Source organism: Argiope bruennichi, chromosome 4, assembly GCF_947563725.1.
Source record: "Argiope bruennichi chromosome 4, qqArgBrue1.1, whole genome shotgun sequence".
NCBI lineage: Eukaryota > Metazoa > Arthropoda > Arachnida > Araneae > Araneidae > Argiope > Argiope bruennichi.
Window position 1 is genome coordinate 34434006 of NC_079154.1, and position 19154 is coordinate 34453159.

The 19154-nt window shown below is 33.0% G+C and overlaps 1 protein-coding gene across 1 annotated transcript; it reads right to left on the reverse strand.

Annotated features, from left to right (window-relative positions):
• Positions 1–4396: 4396 nt before the first annotated feature.
• LOC129966215 (solute carrier family 35 member G1-like) lies at positions 4397–16230 on the reverse strand. Its single transcript, XM_056080629.1, has 2 exons — positions 15303–16230; positions 4397–4680 (listed from the first exon to the last, which is right to left on the reverse strand). Exons 1-2 carry the CDS (start codon positions 16228–16230, stop codon positions 4397–4399), a joined length of 1212 nt encoding a protein of 403 aa, XP_055936604.1.
• Between the last annotated feature and the right edge of the window lie 2924 nt (positions 16231–19154).

The following is a 19154-nucleotide window of genomic DNA, read 5'->3' on the forward strand; positions in this document are numbered from 1 at the left end:
GAACCATTTTTGTTCTATTCTGAGAATTCATACATGATTTTTTTTTTCTGTCTGTCATCACCTTTAGTTGACGTATTCATGCTTAGTGTAATTTATTTTTTGAACATTACAAACTATTTTCGCAGCTGTGATGTGAAAACAGTATTTTAAAGTTATATACAGTGTTTTAGAATTTTAATTATATTGATGGAAGCACTTTATTAGACATGGCACAGATAAAATATTAATTGTTGTAGAAGTGAATGAATTAAGCCTTTGGTTTGTTATCCATCTATATTTTTGATTCCTTTAAATTTTTTGTGCAACTGTTAATTTTTTCCATAATTTTGACTTAAGAATGTAAAGATACTTAAAATAATTTTATTTGAATATTTTTAAATTGGAAATTAGTTGACAATTAATTTCATTGCTATAAAGAAAATGAATTTTAAGTTGTATGTTTTACTCAGAATAAACTGTTTCTTTTTAAACTTCATTCTGTTTGTTTCTGTGTTTTTTCTTTTCTTACTGAGAATTTTGAAAAAAATTCTAACTAGCATGGGTTACAGTATTTTTAAAACACATGATCCATTGTTCATATTTTATTTTTGTTTAAATTGTTAAAACAATGGTCTACATTCATTTACTTAATTTAACTTCAGTTTAATATTCTATTTAAAGAAATTTTTTATATAGAATTTTAATTTTGAACAACAAATATATATTACTCTACATATTGCAAAAGATATTTTCTATAATACAATGTTTTAGTTTTGTCATTTTTTTTAAACATTTATACTAACAAATGTCTATTTTGTATCCCCCCCCCATTTTATAAGTTAAAGAACTTTGGGACTTAAGATTCAGTAAGGTTAAGTAAAAATTCAGTTGTAATGAGTTGAATATATTTATCTTGTTTTTATTTAGAAATATTTGAAAGGAAATACTAGCAAAATTTCTATTTAAAGTCAGAAAAAGACATCGTATCTTGGAGAATATTTATATATAATATATGGTATAGAACTTTAAAGATAATTTTTTAATAGTTCTAATGCCATATGCAGTTTTATCCATTTCAAATAAAATATTGGAAGTATGAATAATGTAATTTCTTAGAGAGAAAGCCAGCAAGTGCATTGGCACTGTAAAGTACCTTTAGAGATAGGCATATTAACATAAATTTATAATTTTTCTTCTTTTCTAGAATTTATAAATACAAAAATAAAGCATTGAAACTGTCAATATTGATACTTTGAGATTTTATTTAATCATCACTTTTTAGAGCTCCTAGAATCACCCCCCCCCCGTCCTTAAAAAAACTATTGGTGTTGTAAATATTGTTACGAAATTTCCGGGGTTCGTTTCGATAATGGGAGTTATATGGTGTGGAGAACGCTCAATCAGCAGGCGGCAGTAGAAAAAGAAACAACGGCGTTTATTTACACGAAGACACACAGGACAGCACAAAGACGACAACTATTTACAGCATAGAAGACGATTATCTTCAGCCGAGATGTGCAGCATACAACAAGACTCTACTGCAGACAATAGCGCACAGCTTAGTTCAGCACTAGCTTGACTCCGTCGCTGCTCCGCTTATCCCTGAAGACGAGTTCTTCACCGTCGATGCCGACTACTACTGGTTCACGACTACTCCGGCGGTGGTAGGACTAGGGATTGCAATACCGGACCAAAATTTCAATACCGGTATTCGGTATTTTTTAAATCTTAATACCGGGATACCGGTTTTAATACCGGTATTAGAGATTTTAGAAAAAGAAAGAAAACACAGGTGTTTTTTTGTTTTATTTGCCAGTTTTGTTAGAGAGTGTAAATGTCACAAACAATAATTTGTAACTTATAAATTATAACAGTATATAAACACAAAAAAGTAAAGGAACATCTTATTTATTTAAATCACAAAAAAAGTGTAAATATCACTATTCAGTCTGTGGTACTATTACAAATTTTTGAAATGTGATCTTAAGAAAACATAATGCATCAATTGTACTGTCATTAAGCCTGAAAAGTAATTTTGTGTAAAATTTACCAGCTGTCGAAAACGCTCTTTCGGCATCTACGCTAGCTGGTGGTACTGTTAGCAATGCGCGATATACTTTTTTCAAGTATTTACCTCTATATCCCTCATCGTCAAATAAATCGATTTCTCGTCGGATGGTTTTGGATATAGCTGATTTCTGTATTGTATTTTAGTTCGTTGAATTTCTTTTTTTATTTTTATTTATCGCTAATTCTAATTTTTGTTCAAGAGACAATTCCTTTTCACTATCGACAGTAGTGACATTATAATCTTCGATAATTGAACCGAATTCTTCTGAATGTCTGAAGCAATTCTTGATGGGTTAATATTTCATCCTCATTAGCAATATCTTCTTCAACAATTACGTTGTCATTATCTTCATTGTCAATATCACTTACACTCTTACTCTCTTCAAAGTTGGAATCCGAAGTTTCTATATCCCCAGTATTTGGATTCTTCTTTATTTTTTTGGTATAATACATCTATTACTCCTAATTGAATTCCATGAGCATAGCACAACTGCTGATTTGCACCAATCAACTTGCCAACTTTTTTCATAACTGTTGCTCCATCAGTCGTTATGGATAGAATATTTTCTTTCAGGGATAATCCATATTTCGCTAATTTAGATTTAAACAATTAATTAAGCCATTAATTAGCTAATTAATTTAGCCCGTTAGAGAGACATAAAAACAAAAATGTATACTATTTTGCTATGTTCGCGATTCCTGAACATATAGTGGACCATTTTAAAAATTTCTAGTAATACCGAAAAACCGGTATTTAAACTTGTGAATACCGGTATTACAAAATTGTACAAATGGCTCAAAATACCGGTATTCGGTATCCCGGTATACCGGTATTGCAATCCCTAGGTAGGACTGCTTACTTTTATAGGTCTCAGGAGGCGGGGCTAGAAGCCTCTCAACCAAGCAGGAACGTTCGAGGCGTATCTCGGTTCCTACTGAACGGATCGGGAAAATTCTCAATGTTTCGGGTATAATCTATTTTGGCGCCAGCGTCGCCAAATGGTCGCCAAGTTCTGGGACCTCCTATGGAACCAACTATGCTGGGAAGCCGCATCACAGATTCGTAACAATATGAACATATTCCGACATAACCAGCTGGGGTAGTGGAATTAAATGAGATAATATATTGACAAATTGAAGATCCGTGAAAATTGATTGGAGGGGGCTATTAAAATGAGATGAATTGGATGAATTTAGTCAAAGCCATGATTTGGGTGAAATGTATCAAACATTATTATCAAACTGTCTTCCGCTTGCGTTTTTGTGTGAGTCAAGTGTTATGAGCGTTAAAGAAAACCAGCCGGATTGATCTCGTGAAACTTCATCGCATCCTCTAATTTCTCACATGCCAGAAAAACGCCTTACATGGCATTGGTGTACAATAGTTATGAAATATTAGTTTTTGGAGTGAATTTAGCATTTTTACTGAATATGTATTTTTTTTACTGAATATTTATATTATTCGTATTATTCTTGGCGAGTTATTTGGCGATTATTCTTGGTATGAATATACAGTATCCGAAAATCGAATTTGTGTTTCAGATACATTTTTCTTAAGCGATTGAAACAAATATTCGACACAAAACTGCATTTGTAGTCACAAAATCCCATATCAAATTTAATATATTTAAGTCATTGCATTTTTGAATGATCGCATTTACGTGCTTCTGAAAGTACAGACCGACAGATGGTTAACCCGTTGTTGGATTTTGCTCAAAATTTGACAGATGTCTGCACTCTAAATGTTAAATCCGTTTGCCAAATCTTATCTATCAAGCTCTTTTCGTTTTGTAATTATCGTGTTAACTTATATTCGAACAGGCGGACTTCCTCTGAACAGATTTTACCCGAAATAAAATCGATAGATATCTGCAAATTCGTTGTTAAGATCGTATACAAAATTTCAACCGTCTGGCTCAAGTCATTTTTTAGCTATCTTTGTCACAAACATTAAGATGGAATTTTCCAAAAAATGTGTTTTTCGAACTCGGAGAGGTCTTAACATGTGGTTATTCGTCGAAATCTCGAGCCCTAATTTGTTGACGATAACTCTATTTTCTCTATACTACATATAAGGGAAAATAAGTGATCCTTTCGTTCGAAATAAATCCAGAAAAGTAGAATTAATTTTAAGTATATTTTATCATTATATTAAATACTTATTTATTGTGGCTTATCCTCCAGCTGTCTGACGAAGTCAGACAAGGTCCATTAGACCATTGACCCAGAGGAAGTCGAGGACCAGAAGCGGGGAGGGTTGTATATGTGCTCTCTGGAAAGTTCCAAACAGTCCAGGATGTGCTCAGCAGAGACTTGGCATTTAGAGCAGACCGCTAAGGTCTGCCTTCTAAAAACGAAAGATTCTTAATGTGGTCGCTTGCCAATCTGGATACTGTCGTTCGGGAGGATCTGTCACAATTGAGAGCAAACAAAGAGCCCGGCTCTGTGCAAGGAGGGATATTCCACTCCCTTGAAATCCAGCATTAACTATGCATTGATGTTCTAAAAAGGAGAGGGCTGAAGAGGAAGAACTAGAGTGGCTGCAGCCCTCTTTGGCCAAGCTGTCTACACGCTCATTGCTGTAAATGTTAACATGCGAAGGGATCCACTGAAAATGGACGTCATGGGACTCTGAAATAAGCCTGAGTTTTAGAAGGATAGAAATATGTGTTTTATCTCCAACTTTGATCCAATTGTGCAGGTGTTAAATGGAGCTGCGACTATTCGAAAAGATCCAGAGGTCTCCGCAGTCATTTTTTATTGAGAATAAATAGCTTCAAGGCCGTGTTCAATTGCGATTAATTCGCTCTTGAAGACAGATGAGAAATCAGGGTTTCGGAGGCAGATGGACAATTTAACCCTTGGCTTTTCAATGTTGATGCCACGACCAGCTGCGTGGACATCCAGTCTACTGCCGTCCGTAAAGATTTTTATGGAATTGTCGGGATCTCATTGATGATCTCCAAGGCCAGCTGTCTAAGATGATCTGGAATGAAGTCTCTTTTGGTGACCTGGATAGAAAGGTCAAAGTGAAAATGAAATCTGGGGAGTTCCTCTGAAGGATTCGGACAAGATTTTAAAGAGCGAGGCTCAACATCACCATAAGGCAAACGCAGAAGTTTGGCATGACTGAAGGGACTGTTTTTTCTTGAGTCTTTGATTTGAACATCAGTTATTTAGGTAAAGGGGGGTTTCATTGTGCTGACCATAACTAGAAAGTTTGTTAAAATATTTGGTAAGGTTGGCCTTTCTTCTAGTTTGTAGAAGTTTCAAATTAGCCTCATAGAGAACAATTTGTCTGGGGCAACTATGTCTCAGTCCAGTTATGATTCTAGCAGCGCTGAGTTGAACTCTCTCCAGTTTACACGAGTTGGTGTCTGAGGTGCAATAATAGACTGGAAAACCATACTCCAAGATGGGCCTAATAAATGTCATATATGTATTCTTAGAGTAACAGCGTCGGTTCCCCAGTCTTTGCCTGCAATGTATCTATACATAGTATAAAATGAAGTCTCCTGAAAGCGTCTGTGTGTTGAAACCCTAAAAACTAGAGAAATACTGGAGAAATTTGTACCATTTTGTAGGGCATTTATTGGAGAAAGGTTTAGTATATTGAAGTAATATCAAAATAAAAAAAAAAGAATTTTATAATTGCGATTTTAATTATTTTCCTACTACAATTCGAGCATGCGTAAAGCAGCAGTAGCTGTGCTTTGCACTTACCCGCATGTGAGAGGAAATCTCAAACTTCGGATGTGCAAATAACAAGAGCTGTGGTATTCATATGCGATACATTTCTTTGTTTAAGTCTGATTTTAAACAGCGATTCAAATCGCATTCAAATTCAAAAAGAAGGAAATTCAACCGTGGCCGGAGCACATTAAATGACAAAACGCTTTGCTTGTTGCGCGATATTGAAAATGTAGAAGAAAGAAACGTTAGGTTAGCGAATATCAGAGAAAGAATGTCCACACTTTCTTCAAAGGAGAGTTCTGATGAGCGAAGTAACCGCCTCTCTTTAAATCGCACTGCAATTGAATTACAGAGACAGAAGGAATCACTCCTGTCTGCTGACAGAGAAAGGCATTTAAATTTGAGACACAGAAGAAGTGAAAGAACAACGTTTTCTGATATTTGATCCGAAAAGGAATACACCGCTCTGAATTTCGATCCATTTGTGGATTACAGAAATGATGCCTCGGTTTCAATAGGAACAATATCTATAGTCTGTCCATATTGTTCAGCTTTAGGAACAGCTTTGATATACAGTCATTTTCGCAAAAAAATAATTTATCGCCAAATTTTAGCGAAATGGCCGAATGTGGCGAGAACGGCGGCAATACGATAACCGTAGCAAAAGTGATACCGAAAAATTGCCAACCTCGCAAAGCGCAAAATGCCTGTATATCAAAGCTTAGCCCAACTTTAAATAGAAAGATGAATCAAAAGGCATGTGTTGTTTACAAGGGAAAATTGAAACCATTTTAACAGTCTAAATATGGAACAGCACTGATATACTAGTACAGTCCTTTTCACCCAAAAAGTTTCTCGCCAAATTTTAGCGAACGGCAGCAATAGCGTTACCAATCTAAAGGTTCCGAGGAACGCTGCAGCAAATTAATGGAAATATAGAAGAAAAAAAATAGTCAATAAATGCAGTAAAATGAAATGCATGCAAAAAAATTTAATCGAAAATAATGAAAGTAAGCAGAAGTATGTGCAACAGGAAAAAATCATGGGAAATGAACAGGAAAGATCAAAATACAGTAACATACAATAACATAAAAAAATGGCGGCCATGTAAACCCAAACAAAGCGCCACCGAAAAATTGCCTACTTCGCAAGGCGCCCAATGACTGTATATCAAAGCTTAGCCCTAAATATTTCTGAATATGTGCTATAAAAAATTGTTTTGTAGTTATTTTTGATGATTTCTAAATATCTTTTTGATCCCACATGACATTCCCATGTCATATCGGGTGGAGGCTAGACTTAAGTCTAAGTTAAGACAGTTGAAAGGAGACAATCACAATCATACGCTTGTGCAGGTTTTCCCTAAACGTGCACCCGTCCTGTTTTTGGGAAAAGTGTGAAACACGATGCGTCAGATCATAATTACTTTCTTCTACTTGTCAATCGACCAGGTTTTTTGAGTGTGACACCACTAGAGACGGCGTTTGCCACTGACAGTAGCACACAGCTTAGTTCAGCACTAGCTTCACTCCGTCGCTTCTCCGCTTTTCTTTGGAAGGCCAGTTTTTTATCGTCGGTTCCGACTACTCTTCGACTCCACTGGTTCGCAACCCAATTCACCACTGCCCGGCAGCTGCGGGTGCTTCCTTTTATTGGTCACAGGAGGCGGGGCTAGAAGCCTCTCAACCAATCAGGAACGTTCGAGGCGTATCTCCGTTCCTACTGGACGGAACGGGAAAATTCTCGATGTTTCAGGTATAATCTATTTTGGCTCCAAAGTCGCCAAATTCATCACCAAATGGTCGCCAAGTTTGTCGCCAAGCTCTGGGACCTCCTATGGAACAAGCTATGCTGGGAAGCCGCATCACAGGTTCGTAACATTATATATAAAAAAACTGGTGGCTATTATTATATTTTAATGCTTATGAAGCGCATTCAAAAATGTCACTTTTAATCACAGGTGTTTCCATTATTTTGATAACCATCTGTACTTTCAATAATTCATAAGAAGGAATTGCGAATTTACGCATCCATGAAGAATATTTAAAATCCAAGAAAATGAATAATTTGAAAAATTAAAAGAACCTACAATGATCTTTATTAAGGGGTGTGGGCCAATTTCGATTTATCGAATCATGAGTATAACTCATAGTCCACAATGAATCATGTTGCGAAGAATCGATACAAACGACGAATTTTTGCTATCGATACATAACAAATGTTGTTCAGAGTTGCTATCATTTTTGCCTTTGCATAAATATCACCTTTCGAAGACGAGAACAAGATAGAATTTGAGGTGATTTAATTTAAATATCTTGTTTGTTTTTATAATTAAATTTTTTTTTTTTTGTCTCTCGTTATTGTTTTTCTTTTTAACACAATTTTTGTTAAGATTTCTGTAAAGGCACTATAATATCTTAATATATAAAAATACTTGCTTTAAGCTTGTCATTTTAGAATAAATTGTTCCTTGTTCTTTGATTTGAAGGATTCTATCAACTACTTGCTATTTAAATATAACAAAAGAAATATCTTTTATTTTCAGATATATTTATAATTCAAGCAAATTTCTTCTGTTCTGATGATATTAAACAAGCGAAACGTCTTCCTAAATTAATATTAAATGCAATTTCAAGATCATTTTTAATACTTTTATGAAATATTCTCTACATCTACAGTGGCGTGTCTGACAAGAGCATCGCATCATTGAATTTTAATTTTTAAATCTACAATTAATTTAAAGTAATAAGTAATCTAAAATGCAAAAAAAAAACAAAAAAAAAAAACAGTTTTAAAAGCTTTAGTATTTAAATGTCCTTTATATTGTTATAGGACACTTAATTATGGAATAAAAAAGAAATGAATAATAGTCATCCAATTAGGAGGTTAAATAATTTCGTAGACGAAGAAGTTAAGCTTAAAAGTGAAACAAATAATTGACAACAGATGTAAAATATTATTTTATTTTCAACTTTTTATCATCGTTTATACCATTTATCCAATTAATAAAAAATGCTACAATCGTTAAAAGAATTCACTTATTTAAATTTGAGATTCAAGGCAGATATACTTAATGAAATATTCAAATGTTGTGTTTATTTTTTAAAGAGACTTTTCCAGTTAATTCTTTCTATACCAGTTTTTGTTAATTTAAATTTCGTACTGCATTTTGAAAATTAGTGTATATTGTAAGGCACAAGATTAAATTCATGATAAAATTTGATTTAAATAAAAATCTTGTGTTTTTCCCTCTCCCTTCCCCCCTTTTTTCTTTTGTTTTTCAAATTTTGTTTTAGTAATATTTTAAAAATTCAAAAAAAAAAAAAAAAAAAAAAAAAAAAAAAGAAAGAAAAAATGAAACAATTCTATGAAAAATCATAAATTATTTTCTAATAATTTTATTGTCAAAAGAGACATTTGTTATATTTTTTTTATTATTGCTTTAAGTAGCTAAAGGGACGAAGGCCTACCACGGCTCATAAATAATCTTGTTAAACAAACTTCACATTAAAACGAAAATTTCTTTAATAAGGAATATAAATATTAGATCTCATTGCAAAATGATAGATAGTTAATAATTAAATATTGCAAAAATTTATATGAAAGTGAATATGATCTCATTTCATCTGGTACAGAAAATGCAACAACCTTTAAAGAATTTCTTTTTTATTATTTTTATTGATATTTTTGAAGGGTTTTTTTTGTTATGTTTTTTTGATCTTCTGACAATAATTGCTGCGACATTTTCTTTTAAAATCAAAATTTCCAAAAGATCCTTGAATAGTCTTACGGGAGATTAGTATTAGAGTTTTTAACTTCAAGACAAAATTATAATACGAAAATTTTATTGCCAACCATAAATTCTGTAATTCTGTTCTGTACACGTGATAATATATGTTATGGATTTTTATTCTAACATGATTTTTGTACATAAATGGTAACAACACATGTAAACTGAAACTTTGTGTAAATGTCCTTCTTGTGAATGTGAATTCTTTCTTTGCTCATGAAGGAACGCTGGAATAGGCAATGAAAAAGAAGCCAACCTCCTAGGATAATTACACCTCCTAAAGCTCTGATCATTGATGGCTCTTAGAATTTGCACTTCCTTTCAAAACAACTATTTCAGTATTAAATAATTTTTTTATAGATCAGACTTTTTATGCTGATTGAGCTTTCGATGTTGATCGAACTTTCGATTCTGATTGAATTTCCATGACCATCGAACAACAGTCTTGGCAATATTTTATGACTGGATTTCAAGGCATCACTTTGCATATCAGGGGAATGTATGTTCGAATATTTTTCTATTTTATTTTTTAATCCATATAATTTTTAGCAGTATACGTTTTTATACTTTTGGAAATGTATAATTTTTGTTTGAATTTTATATCTTTACAAAACACCCTTACACAATTTCATAAAATTTTTATTAAATTATTTCATTTTGTATTTAAGATAAGAATTATTTTTAATCGTTGAACGGTTTATTAGTCATTTGATCTAACTTTTATCTAAATTTAATAACTATCTAAATTTTGATGCTCTTCGTACTTTATCGATAACTCGATATTTATTGAATTGATCGAACTTTCAATCAATTCAACAAGTTTCGAGATAATAATAAATAAGTTTTGAGTTAATAATTTTCAATAAGATCGAGCTTTCAGTACGGATCGAATGATCGAATTTGATGACCATTGAGGTCAAATTTGATGATCATTCCTCTTAATGAACATTGAGAATCAGTCCTGGCGATATCTTTCGACTTGATTAGGTTTACTTAAAAGTTTACTTTTAATTATAAAAACAATAACGAGCAGTCAGTCAGCGGGAATGTTTTCTTCAAAACTTTCTCGTAAATAATTTCATAAAAATGTTATCTTCCTCTCCCCTCCCATAAAATTAGGGACCTTGGTTAAGTTTGTAACTGCCTTGGGTAAGATTCTCGTTAATAAATAATATGCATTAATTAATAATAATATGCAATAATAATAATAAATAATAATAAAATCAGATTTAATTGTTTCTTTTTCTTAAAATGCTTTAATTTTTAACACGAAAGCCATATTTTAACAAATGTTTGGCGCAGAATGATCAAATCTGGTCCTTGCGCCATAAAAACCAACCAACCAACCAACCAACCTAATAAATAATAATTAAAAAAATGGAATTTGGGTATGAATCTAGGATTTTTACTGAATCTATCATGTGATTTGTGAAGATTAATACCCAGCATATGGTTAATACACAAGTATCCTAAAATCGCACTTATATTTTGGTCACTTTCTTTCTCTTCGACTGAAACCAAAATTTCATTCGGAAATGTGTTCACAAGATTGCATGCTAAGTAATTCATGTAAATAATTATTAAGTAATTAATGTCAATAATTCTTTTTGAGTTACTGCGTTTACATGTATTCTAAAGTATCGACAGACAGACGATCAAGTCCTTGATGGATTTTGTTCAAAATTTAATACAGATCTGCATGTTAGTAGTTTAAGCAAGCATACCAAATTTCATTTATCTAGCAGTTGCATTTTGTATTTATCATGTTCATTTGTCCACAGACAACCTGGTAAACAGACTTCTGATTGTATTTATTTAACTGAAAGTGTTTTTGAGTTATCTCGTTCATAGACGGAGAGACATAATCAAATATATATATAACCGGTATATTGTAACCGGCATGCGTATAAACATAGTTAGCTGTTAAAACAATGAAAAGTATTACTGAAGATATACATTAAGATGGTTTCAAAAATTTATTAAATTTTAGAAAATAATAATGTATAAATTTATGATATAAATGAAAATCTAAAAATGCTCTTTTGTACTATTAATTTAGTGTGGCAGATTTTTTAATTGTCGATTAATTTTTTATTAAAAATTAATAAAATAAAAAGAAAAAAACTTTTACTGTGAGCAGTTTTTACTACCTAAGAAATAACTATTTACAAAATGTGTTAGTTCACGCATATAGCAGTTAATAAATAATACTAAAAAGCTAAACTCAGTGGCGCGACAGCACATGTGGACCGAGGTCTACCGTGCCCATATCTGCTTTCTTGACCGAGGGACCTGGGGTGCAAGGCATATGTTCCTGTTGGGTGGTCAGTCTAATGCGGAACCCCCCAGTTTTTAGTTCCCAAGCATGCTTGGTCCTCAGTTTATCGACCCACTGAAGGAATGAAAGGCTGAGTCAACCTTGCCCAGCCCGAGGAACGAACCTCTGCGTTGGGAGCACGAAGTGCTACCACTAAGTCAATATTTATCTATACTTATAATAAAGCTCAATGTGTGTGTGTGTGTGTGTGTGTTGGCGCTCTACAGGCCAGGTCATTTGACATACAGCTACCAAATTTGGTACATGTATACCTTAGAGGTCGGGAATGTGCACCTGGGGTCCCTTTTTTTGAAATTTTAATTAGAATTTTAATTATTAATTAAAAACTAACTTTCCCGCCAAAAAAATCTTCCATTTTCCCCACCGCCAACTTTTCCGCCAAAATAATCTTCCATTTTCCCCAACGCCAAATGATTTAGGCTTTAGTTCTTTTTTTCTCCCAACAGTAATGAGGCTAGGGTTAAGATTTTTCGGCGGATTATTTCAAACGATTCTGTTTATTTTCTTAATGTTTTATGCATTTAAAATTAAACATTGTTAATTAATCCATGTTTCAGATTCATTCTGAAGTACTTTTGAATTAAAATAACACAGAATAAAGGAAATTAAAAATGTATAATCTGCATAGCGTTACCCCAACTGGCGTAGAAAAATTCACGCATTTGCGTTACCGTAAAAGGCGAAGAAAATTCACGCATGCGCACTGTGTTCTGATTGTTGGCATGGCAACCATTATCAACGGACGATTTAAATTACATTTAGGTTAGTTGTATGCTTTTGTAAGTAAATTGTATTTATGTGAGTTATACATTTTTTGTATATGCTTATAGTTTTAAATACACCGTTTTTTAAGTAGTTTTTTTTAACCTGTTTTCAATGATTTAAATTATTTTTAGGTTAGTTGCATGCTTTTGTAATTAAATTGTATTTATGTTAGTTATATATTTTTTTAGATATGCTTATAGTTTTAAGTACATCGTTTTTTAAGTAGTTTTTTTAAACCTGTTTTAGACCGATTATTTTAAACCATTCATTTTATTTTCTTAGTGTTTGATGCATTTAAAATGAAACATTGTTAATGAATCGATCCGTTCATGATGAATCTGAGAAAATTTTGTTGACAAATTCTTGAGATATTACATAAATTAAGAAAGATATTCTTTATTGCCCATAAAGTTTAAACGCTCAGTGACTCTATTATCAGTAATCATATTATTAAAAAAAATGCTTTGTTTCAGTAAAAAATATTATTATATTAATTGCAGATTAATCCTTTACACTTTAATTTAAAGCATAAATTCTACGAGGGGTAACAGAAAATTAGAGAGATACATATCACGTTATGACTGAAGGCCTTTATAATATTATGAGTGAATTATATGACTATCAAAATTCGAAGTTTTAAAATATTTTGCTGAAGAATCTATTAAAGTTGGAATTGCATAAAATATTTAATTATTAAAATTTTAACGAACATTAAGATTGGCGAACCGGCTGGTAGCCAAAGGCGGCTAGTATCTTACATATAATATATTAGCTTATAAACATTTTGCAAAAATTGATATAAAATTATATCCTTTTCAATACCACATGCTGTCATTTTTGGCTTGTGATGCAGTCGATCGATAATTATATATGTTAGTGTGAGTGTGTAAATAAAATAATTGGCAGAAACAAAAAGACCATTTGTAGTTTCAACCACTGGCTCAACGACAGCATTTTTTTAAATTATAATTTTAGAACAATAAACATTTTCATAATCGTATGCCAATTAGTTTTGAGGGAAACTCTGGGCCCTGATTGGTGTATCTTCTTTGAGATGGTCAAATGAGTAGTCTAATATCGTGCGTTTTTATAAGATAGTAGTATTCAAGTTTTCAAGACTTACTCTGTTTTAGCAGCAATACAAAAGGTATTTCTTTTTATTTTAAAACTATTCATCTTTCGCAAGCAGCTTTGTAGCTGGGAATATTGGTTCTATGCAATTTCCTTTCAATCTTGTAGATATAACTTTATGTCTAAGATTCCATCAAATTGCCAGACATTATCAGCTCTGTTTATTGTGTACCTGAACCTCTCTAATGGAGATCAGTTTTATAATATCATGCTATTAAAAATATAAATATCCGTTTCATCTATCTTCTAAATTTTGCGATATTGTAGTTTCACATTTTTTTTTTATACATTTCGCAAACCACTCATATGTTAAACAGAAACCTTGTTCTTCAGCTTTAAACAATGGAAAAAATTTACACGATCAGATAGTTGATAAAACAATGAAAACGATTTGAGTTTCAAGGAACTATTGTTGCAAATCAGGCAAAAAGTATTTAAAAAATGGCTAAAGTTCAGCAGAAATTACTAAATCATACGATTATTAAATTTGTAACATCAAAAAGACACTTAAAAAAATTATGGTTAAAAATTTAGTTTTGTTCAATAATGTTTTCGGAAGTTATAGCCAGAAAAATACCAAAAATAAGTTTACATTTTAATTAGTTATAATTTTAATTACAATTTTTAAGAAATCGGTCTGATATGCACATTTCCACATTCCAGGATATACATGTACCAAATCTGGAAGTTCTAGACCAAATATTCTGGTTAGTAGAGCGTCAACACACACACACACACACACACACACACACACACACACACACACACACACACACACACACACACACACACACACACACACACACACACACACACAACACACACACACACACACACACACACACACACACACACACACACACACACACACACACACACACACACACACACACACACACACACACACACACACACACTCTATCAGTTGATTTCAATATTGATCTGAAAAATATATGTGAGGATTTACTACCTGTAGACATAAAACACTCATCTTAAAATTAAAATATATTTAATAAAACTAGGTCTTTTGATTCCAGCAAATATGACCATAACGTTTTAATACTCTAAATACAAAACATATCTATTTGAGATTGGCATCAGTGACAACCTTTTATATTTTTAGTGTCATTAAATTCTCAAAGCATTGTTAGTAAAATAACAAATAAATACAGGAAAGTCACATACTAGTAACTGTTTCTTTTCTTTTCACTCGAAATGAGTTTAAATAGAACAAAACTCACACATGAAGTTTCTTCATAAGTGTACAAATATTAGCAGCTGGAATACCGTTTCCTCTTTTTTTTGGAGAATATGCAATTTATTTACATATTATTACTATAATGAAACACTTCTATAATAACTTCTACCACTTATCCAAATCCAAATACATTGTTATCTAAATTTTAAAAATAATGTAAAACATAGAAGTGAACACAGTAAATCTGACTCGAAACTCATATAAATTCCATTAGTTTGGGGGGCATTTGAATTTTTCATATGGAAATCAGTTGTCTTCCGATTTGATAAACCACTTACCTAAGCTAACGAGTATAATGGAAACTAAGACTGAAGTGGCCCCTATTATTGTGTACAAATCTGGTACCTCGTTGAAGATTAAGATCTGCCATAAAAATGCCAGACCTATGTCAGACGCAGCTCGCACGATGATCACTGGTCCAGCGTATTCACACTGGAGCGCCATCACCACCAGTGAAAGACTACAATAACTAAATAATCCAAGCAATAAGATAAGTATGCTTTGGATGCCACAATGATGCCACCGGAAGTTCCCAAATATTGATGTAAGAAACGCAATTACCAAAAATCCTACCCAACTATAATTGAAGGTTATGATGGACTGAGGGACGCTCTTTACCTTTCTTGTAATTAATATAGTTGCACTTACGAAAAAGATAGAGAGTACGGCTGTTATAACGCCGCATATTTTCTCATGACTGTAAATAATAGGTATTCCAGTAAAACGGGATGGCAACTTGGTTGTGAAGATGATTCCTATGACAGTGAAGATAACAGCGATTGCTTGGAAAACATTACAAGGCTCTTTAAAGAATATTCTAGCAAAAATGATTATAAAGACAGGTGAACTGAAGATTATAGTATTTGCTTCCGCTAGATCCAAATATCGAAATGCAATGAAATTACAGTATTGGTTCAGTCCGCCGGAGATTCCTCTGATCACAAGAAGGTAGCGGAGTTTTCTGGGGCCCAAAGGGTTCTGTCCAGTTTTGTAAGTCTCCGGTATGTTCATGGTGCAAGTCGCGATAAACCGGAACAAAGCAAGTTGTCCTGGATGCAGGTTTTTCAAGTGCTTGACAATCATAACGACGATGGAGAAGCAGACCCCGGAGAGCATGGCTAAGATGAGACCTCTGAAGATAGAAGGACGCTTGGTGACCTTAGTGGTTGAGTCACTCAAGTGTACCACTCCTTTCTTAGAGTCCATTCTTATCCTTCGTGGAATGAAGGTTTAGGAGGTATTCGCAACTTGCCTGAAAATGAACATATCAGAATATTAAAATTAAGTATGCATTGCTACTCAACCAGAGGAATGGCCTGCCCAAAATTTCTAGCTTAATCTCTAAAAAAGGTATATTTTTCTCAATCTTGCATAAATATTGTATTCTTCTAAAAAAACGAAATTGAACATCTAGACTATCTATAATATTTGTTTTATTTAACATTTTAGAGTTGACAGCATTGATATTATTATTATACGATTAAATAAAGTGATCTCTACTGAAGATATTAATTCAAACCTCAAAAAAGCGACGCATCAGATCATAATCAATAATTATCGAAACAGCAAATATTTCTTCTCCTTAGGAAACATTCCTAGCATTCGAGCATTCTCTACTGGTTCAAAATTCGGAGGGAAGATGTAGTTATGGCCAGACTAATCAGCAAAACAATTAAAACATCAGGACTTTTGAATCGTTTTAACTTCCAAAATGATTCCCTTTGTCATGAGTGTAATAGCTTTAATGATATTGAACTCATAATCTTTTCGTGCAAAAAATATACTTATTATAGGGGCCAGCTGTGGACTTTTCTGCAATGAGATAAACATGATATCTCCTTCAAAAATGTTCTGGGAAAAATAACTGCAAACAAAACCAATCTTCAAGTTTCTCTTCAAGCAATGAAGCGCTCATTGATCTTATTCTGCTGTGGCCTCTATGGATCTTTTACCTGATCATCACTCCGTATTGTGTGAGTTCTCCGCTTTGTTGTACCTCTTCAATTGAACTTTCGTCCATGCACTTTAGAAACCTGAACATGGACTGAATCGCATAAGTGAAACTGCTCTGACTGTTAATTGACTGTAACTTCAATTTGTTTTTGTGCACTCTTTTGTGTTTGTAGATGAAATATCTACCTCACTACATCTAGGATAACAGGATATAATAGCCATTGTCGCTATAAAATCCTATCTCTTATTTCTTTCAAGTTTAGTTTACGGTGATCTATGAACATTTAACTACTTCTAATGTGTGTACGTAAATATCAGCTAATAATATTGTAATTTAGCTTTCTAAGTATATAATAAATAGATGTTTATAAAATTACGGCCATCTATCCATCCAAAATACACGAACTACCACAATAATTTCACAAAAGTTTGTGAATCTGTGATAGTGGCTTTTGTGTAAAGCCTTATATTGCATTGGCGTACAATAGTTACGAAATATTGACCTTTTGCTAGAATTTAGCAATTTTACTTAATCTAATGTATCATCCTTGGCGAATTTTTTTGGCGATTAATCTCTGGCATGCATTTAATAGTACCCGAAAATCGAATTTGTGTTTTAGGCGTGTTTTTTCCACCTATTGAAATCAAATTTGACACAGAGTTACAACTATGTATTTACAAAATTACATACAGAATTTCATATATTTCATTTCGCTTTTCAGTTATTGAATTTAAATACGTGCAAAAGTACTGACCGATAGATGGTTACTCTCTGGCAGATTTGATTCAAAATTTTATACGAATCTATACTATAATTTTGATATTAAATTTGTGTTTCAAATTTTATCTATCTAGTTATGTTTATTTTGTAATCATTTTGGGGCCGCGGTGGCCTGGTGGTAAGGTCTCGGCATCGGAACCGGAGGGTTTCAGGTTCGTGACCCGATTCCACCGAAGAACCGTCGTGTAAGGGGGTCTGTTGCACGTTAAATCCGTCTTGACCAAACCCCCCTCTCCGCTGGTGTGGAGAGGGGGGTGACAGCTCAGGTGTCGTCCTCGTCATCTGACCGCGGTTCAAAATTACGCGGTCCGTCCCAAAATAGCCCTAGTGTTGTTTCAAACGGGACATTAATATAACCAAACCAAAAAAATTTGTAATCATTTTCTTAACTTATATTTAAACATCCAGATTGGTAAATTTCCTTTCATAGAAATTACAAATTCGGAGTAAAAGACTACATACTTAATTTCGCCGATCTAGCTGAAAATATTTTTTTTATTCTTTGTCCCAGTCAGAGAAACAGACATAATGCCAAAATGCGTTTTTTGAAGACGAGGAGATTCGTCAAAATCTGATGTTCGAATTTTTTTGACGTTTACAATACTTTCTTTATACTTCGAACACGAGAAAATAAACCAGCGGGGGTTGTCTCCCCAAAACTTTCTCACATACTCTCTAATAAAGATGTTTTCCCCCATTCCCTATGTCAAAGAATTAAGGACCTTGGACAAGGTCGCATGGAATTGGCATACGATAGTTACGAAATAGCAAATGACAAAGCCGGATGGAATTGGCGAACAATAGTTATGAAACTTTAACCTTTGGCATGAATTTAGCATTTTTATTGAATCTATTGAGCGATCCTTGGCGAATTTTTCGGCAATTAAACTCTGCCATACGTTTATAGTATCTAAAAATTGAATTTGCGTTTTAGACGTGTTTTCTTCAACTTATTGAAACTAAACTTTGACACAGAACTATAATTATATTTATAAAATTATATGCCAAATTTCAAATATTCAAGTCATTGTATTTTTGAGTTCTCATGTCCACATGCTTGTGAAAGTTCCGAACGACAGGTGGTTAACCCTTTGATAGAATGTTCAAAATTTGATACTAATCAACAATTTTTTATATTAAATTTATATTCCAAATTTTATCCACCGAGCTCCTTTCGTTTTTTGACTATCACGGTAACTTATATTCGAACAGCCAGATAGATAATCTCGCTCTGAGTAGAGTTTGCTCAAAATTTAGCAGACATTTACAATTTTGGTCTAAAAACCATAAACCAAATTTTATCTGCTTAACTGAAAGCATTTTTCAGTTATCTTTCTCATAGAGAGACATTTTCCAGAAACGTGTTTTTCGAATTCAGCGAATTTAAAATATAGAG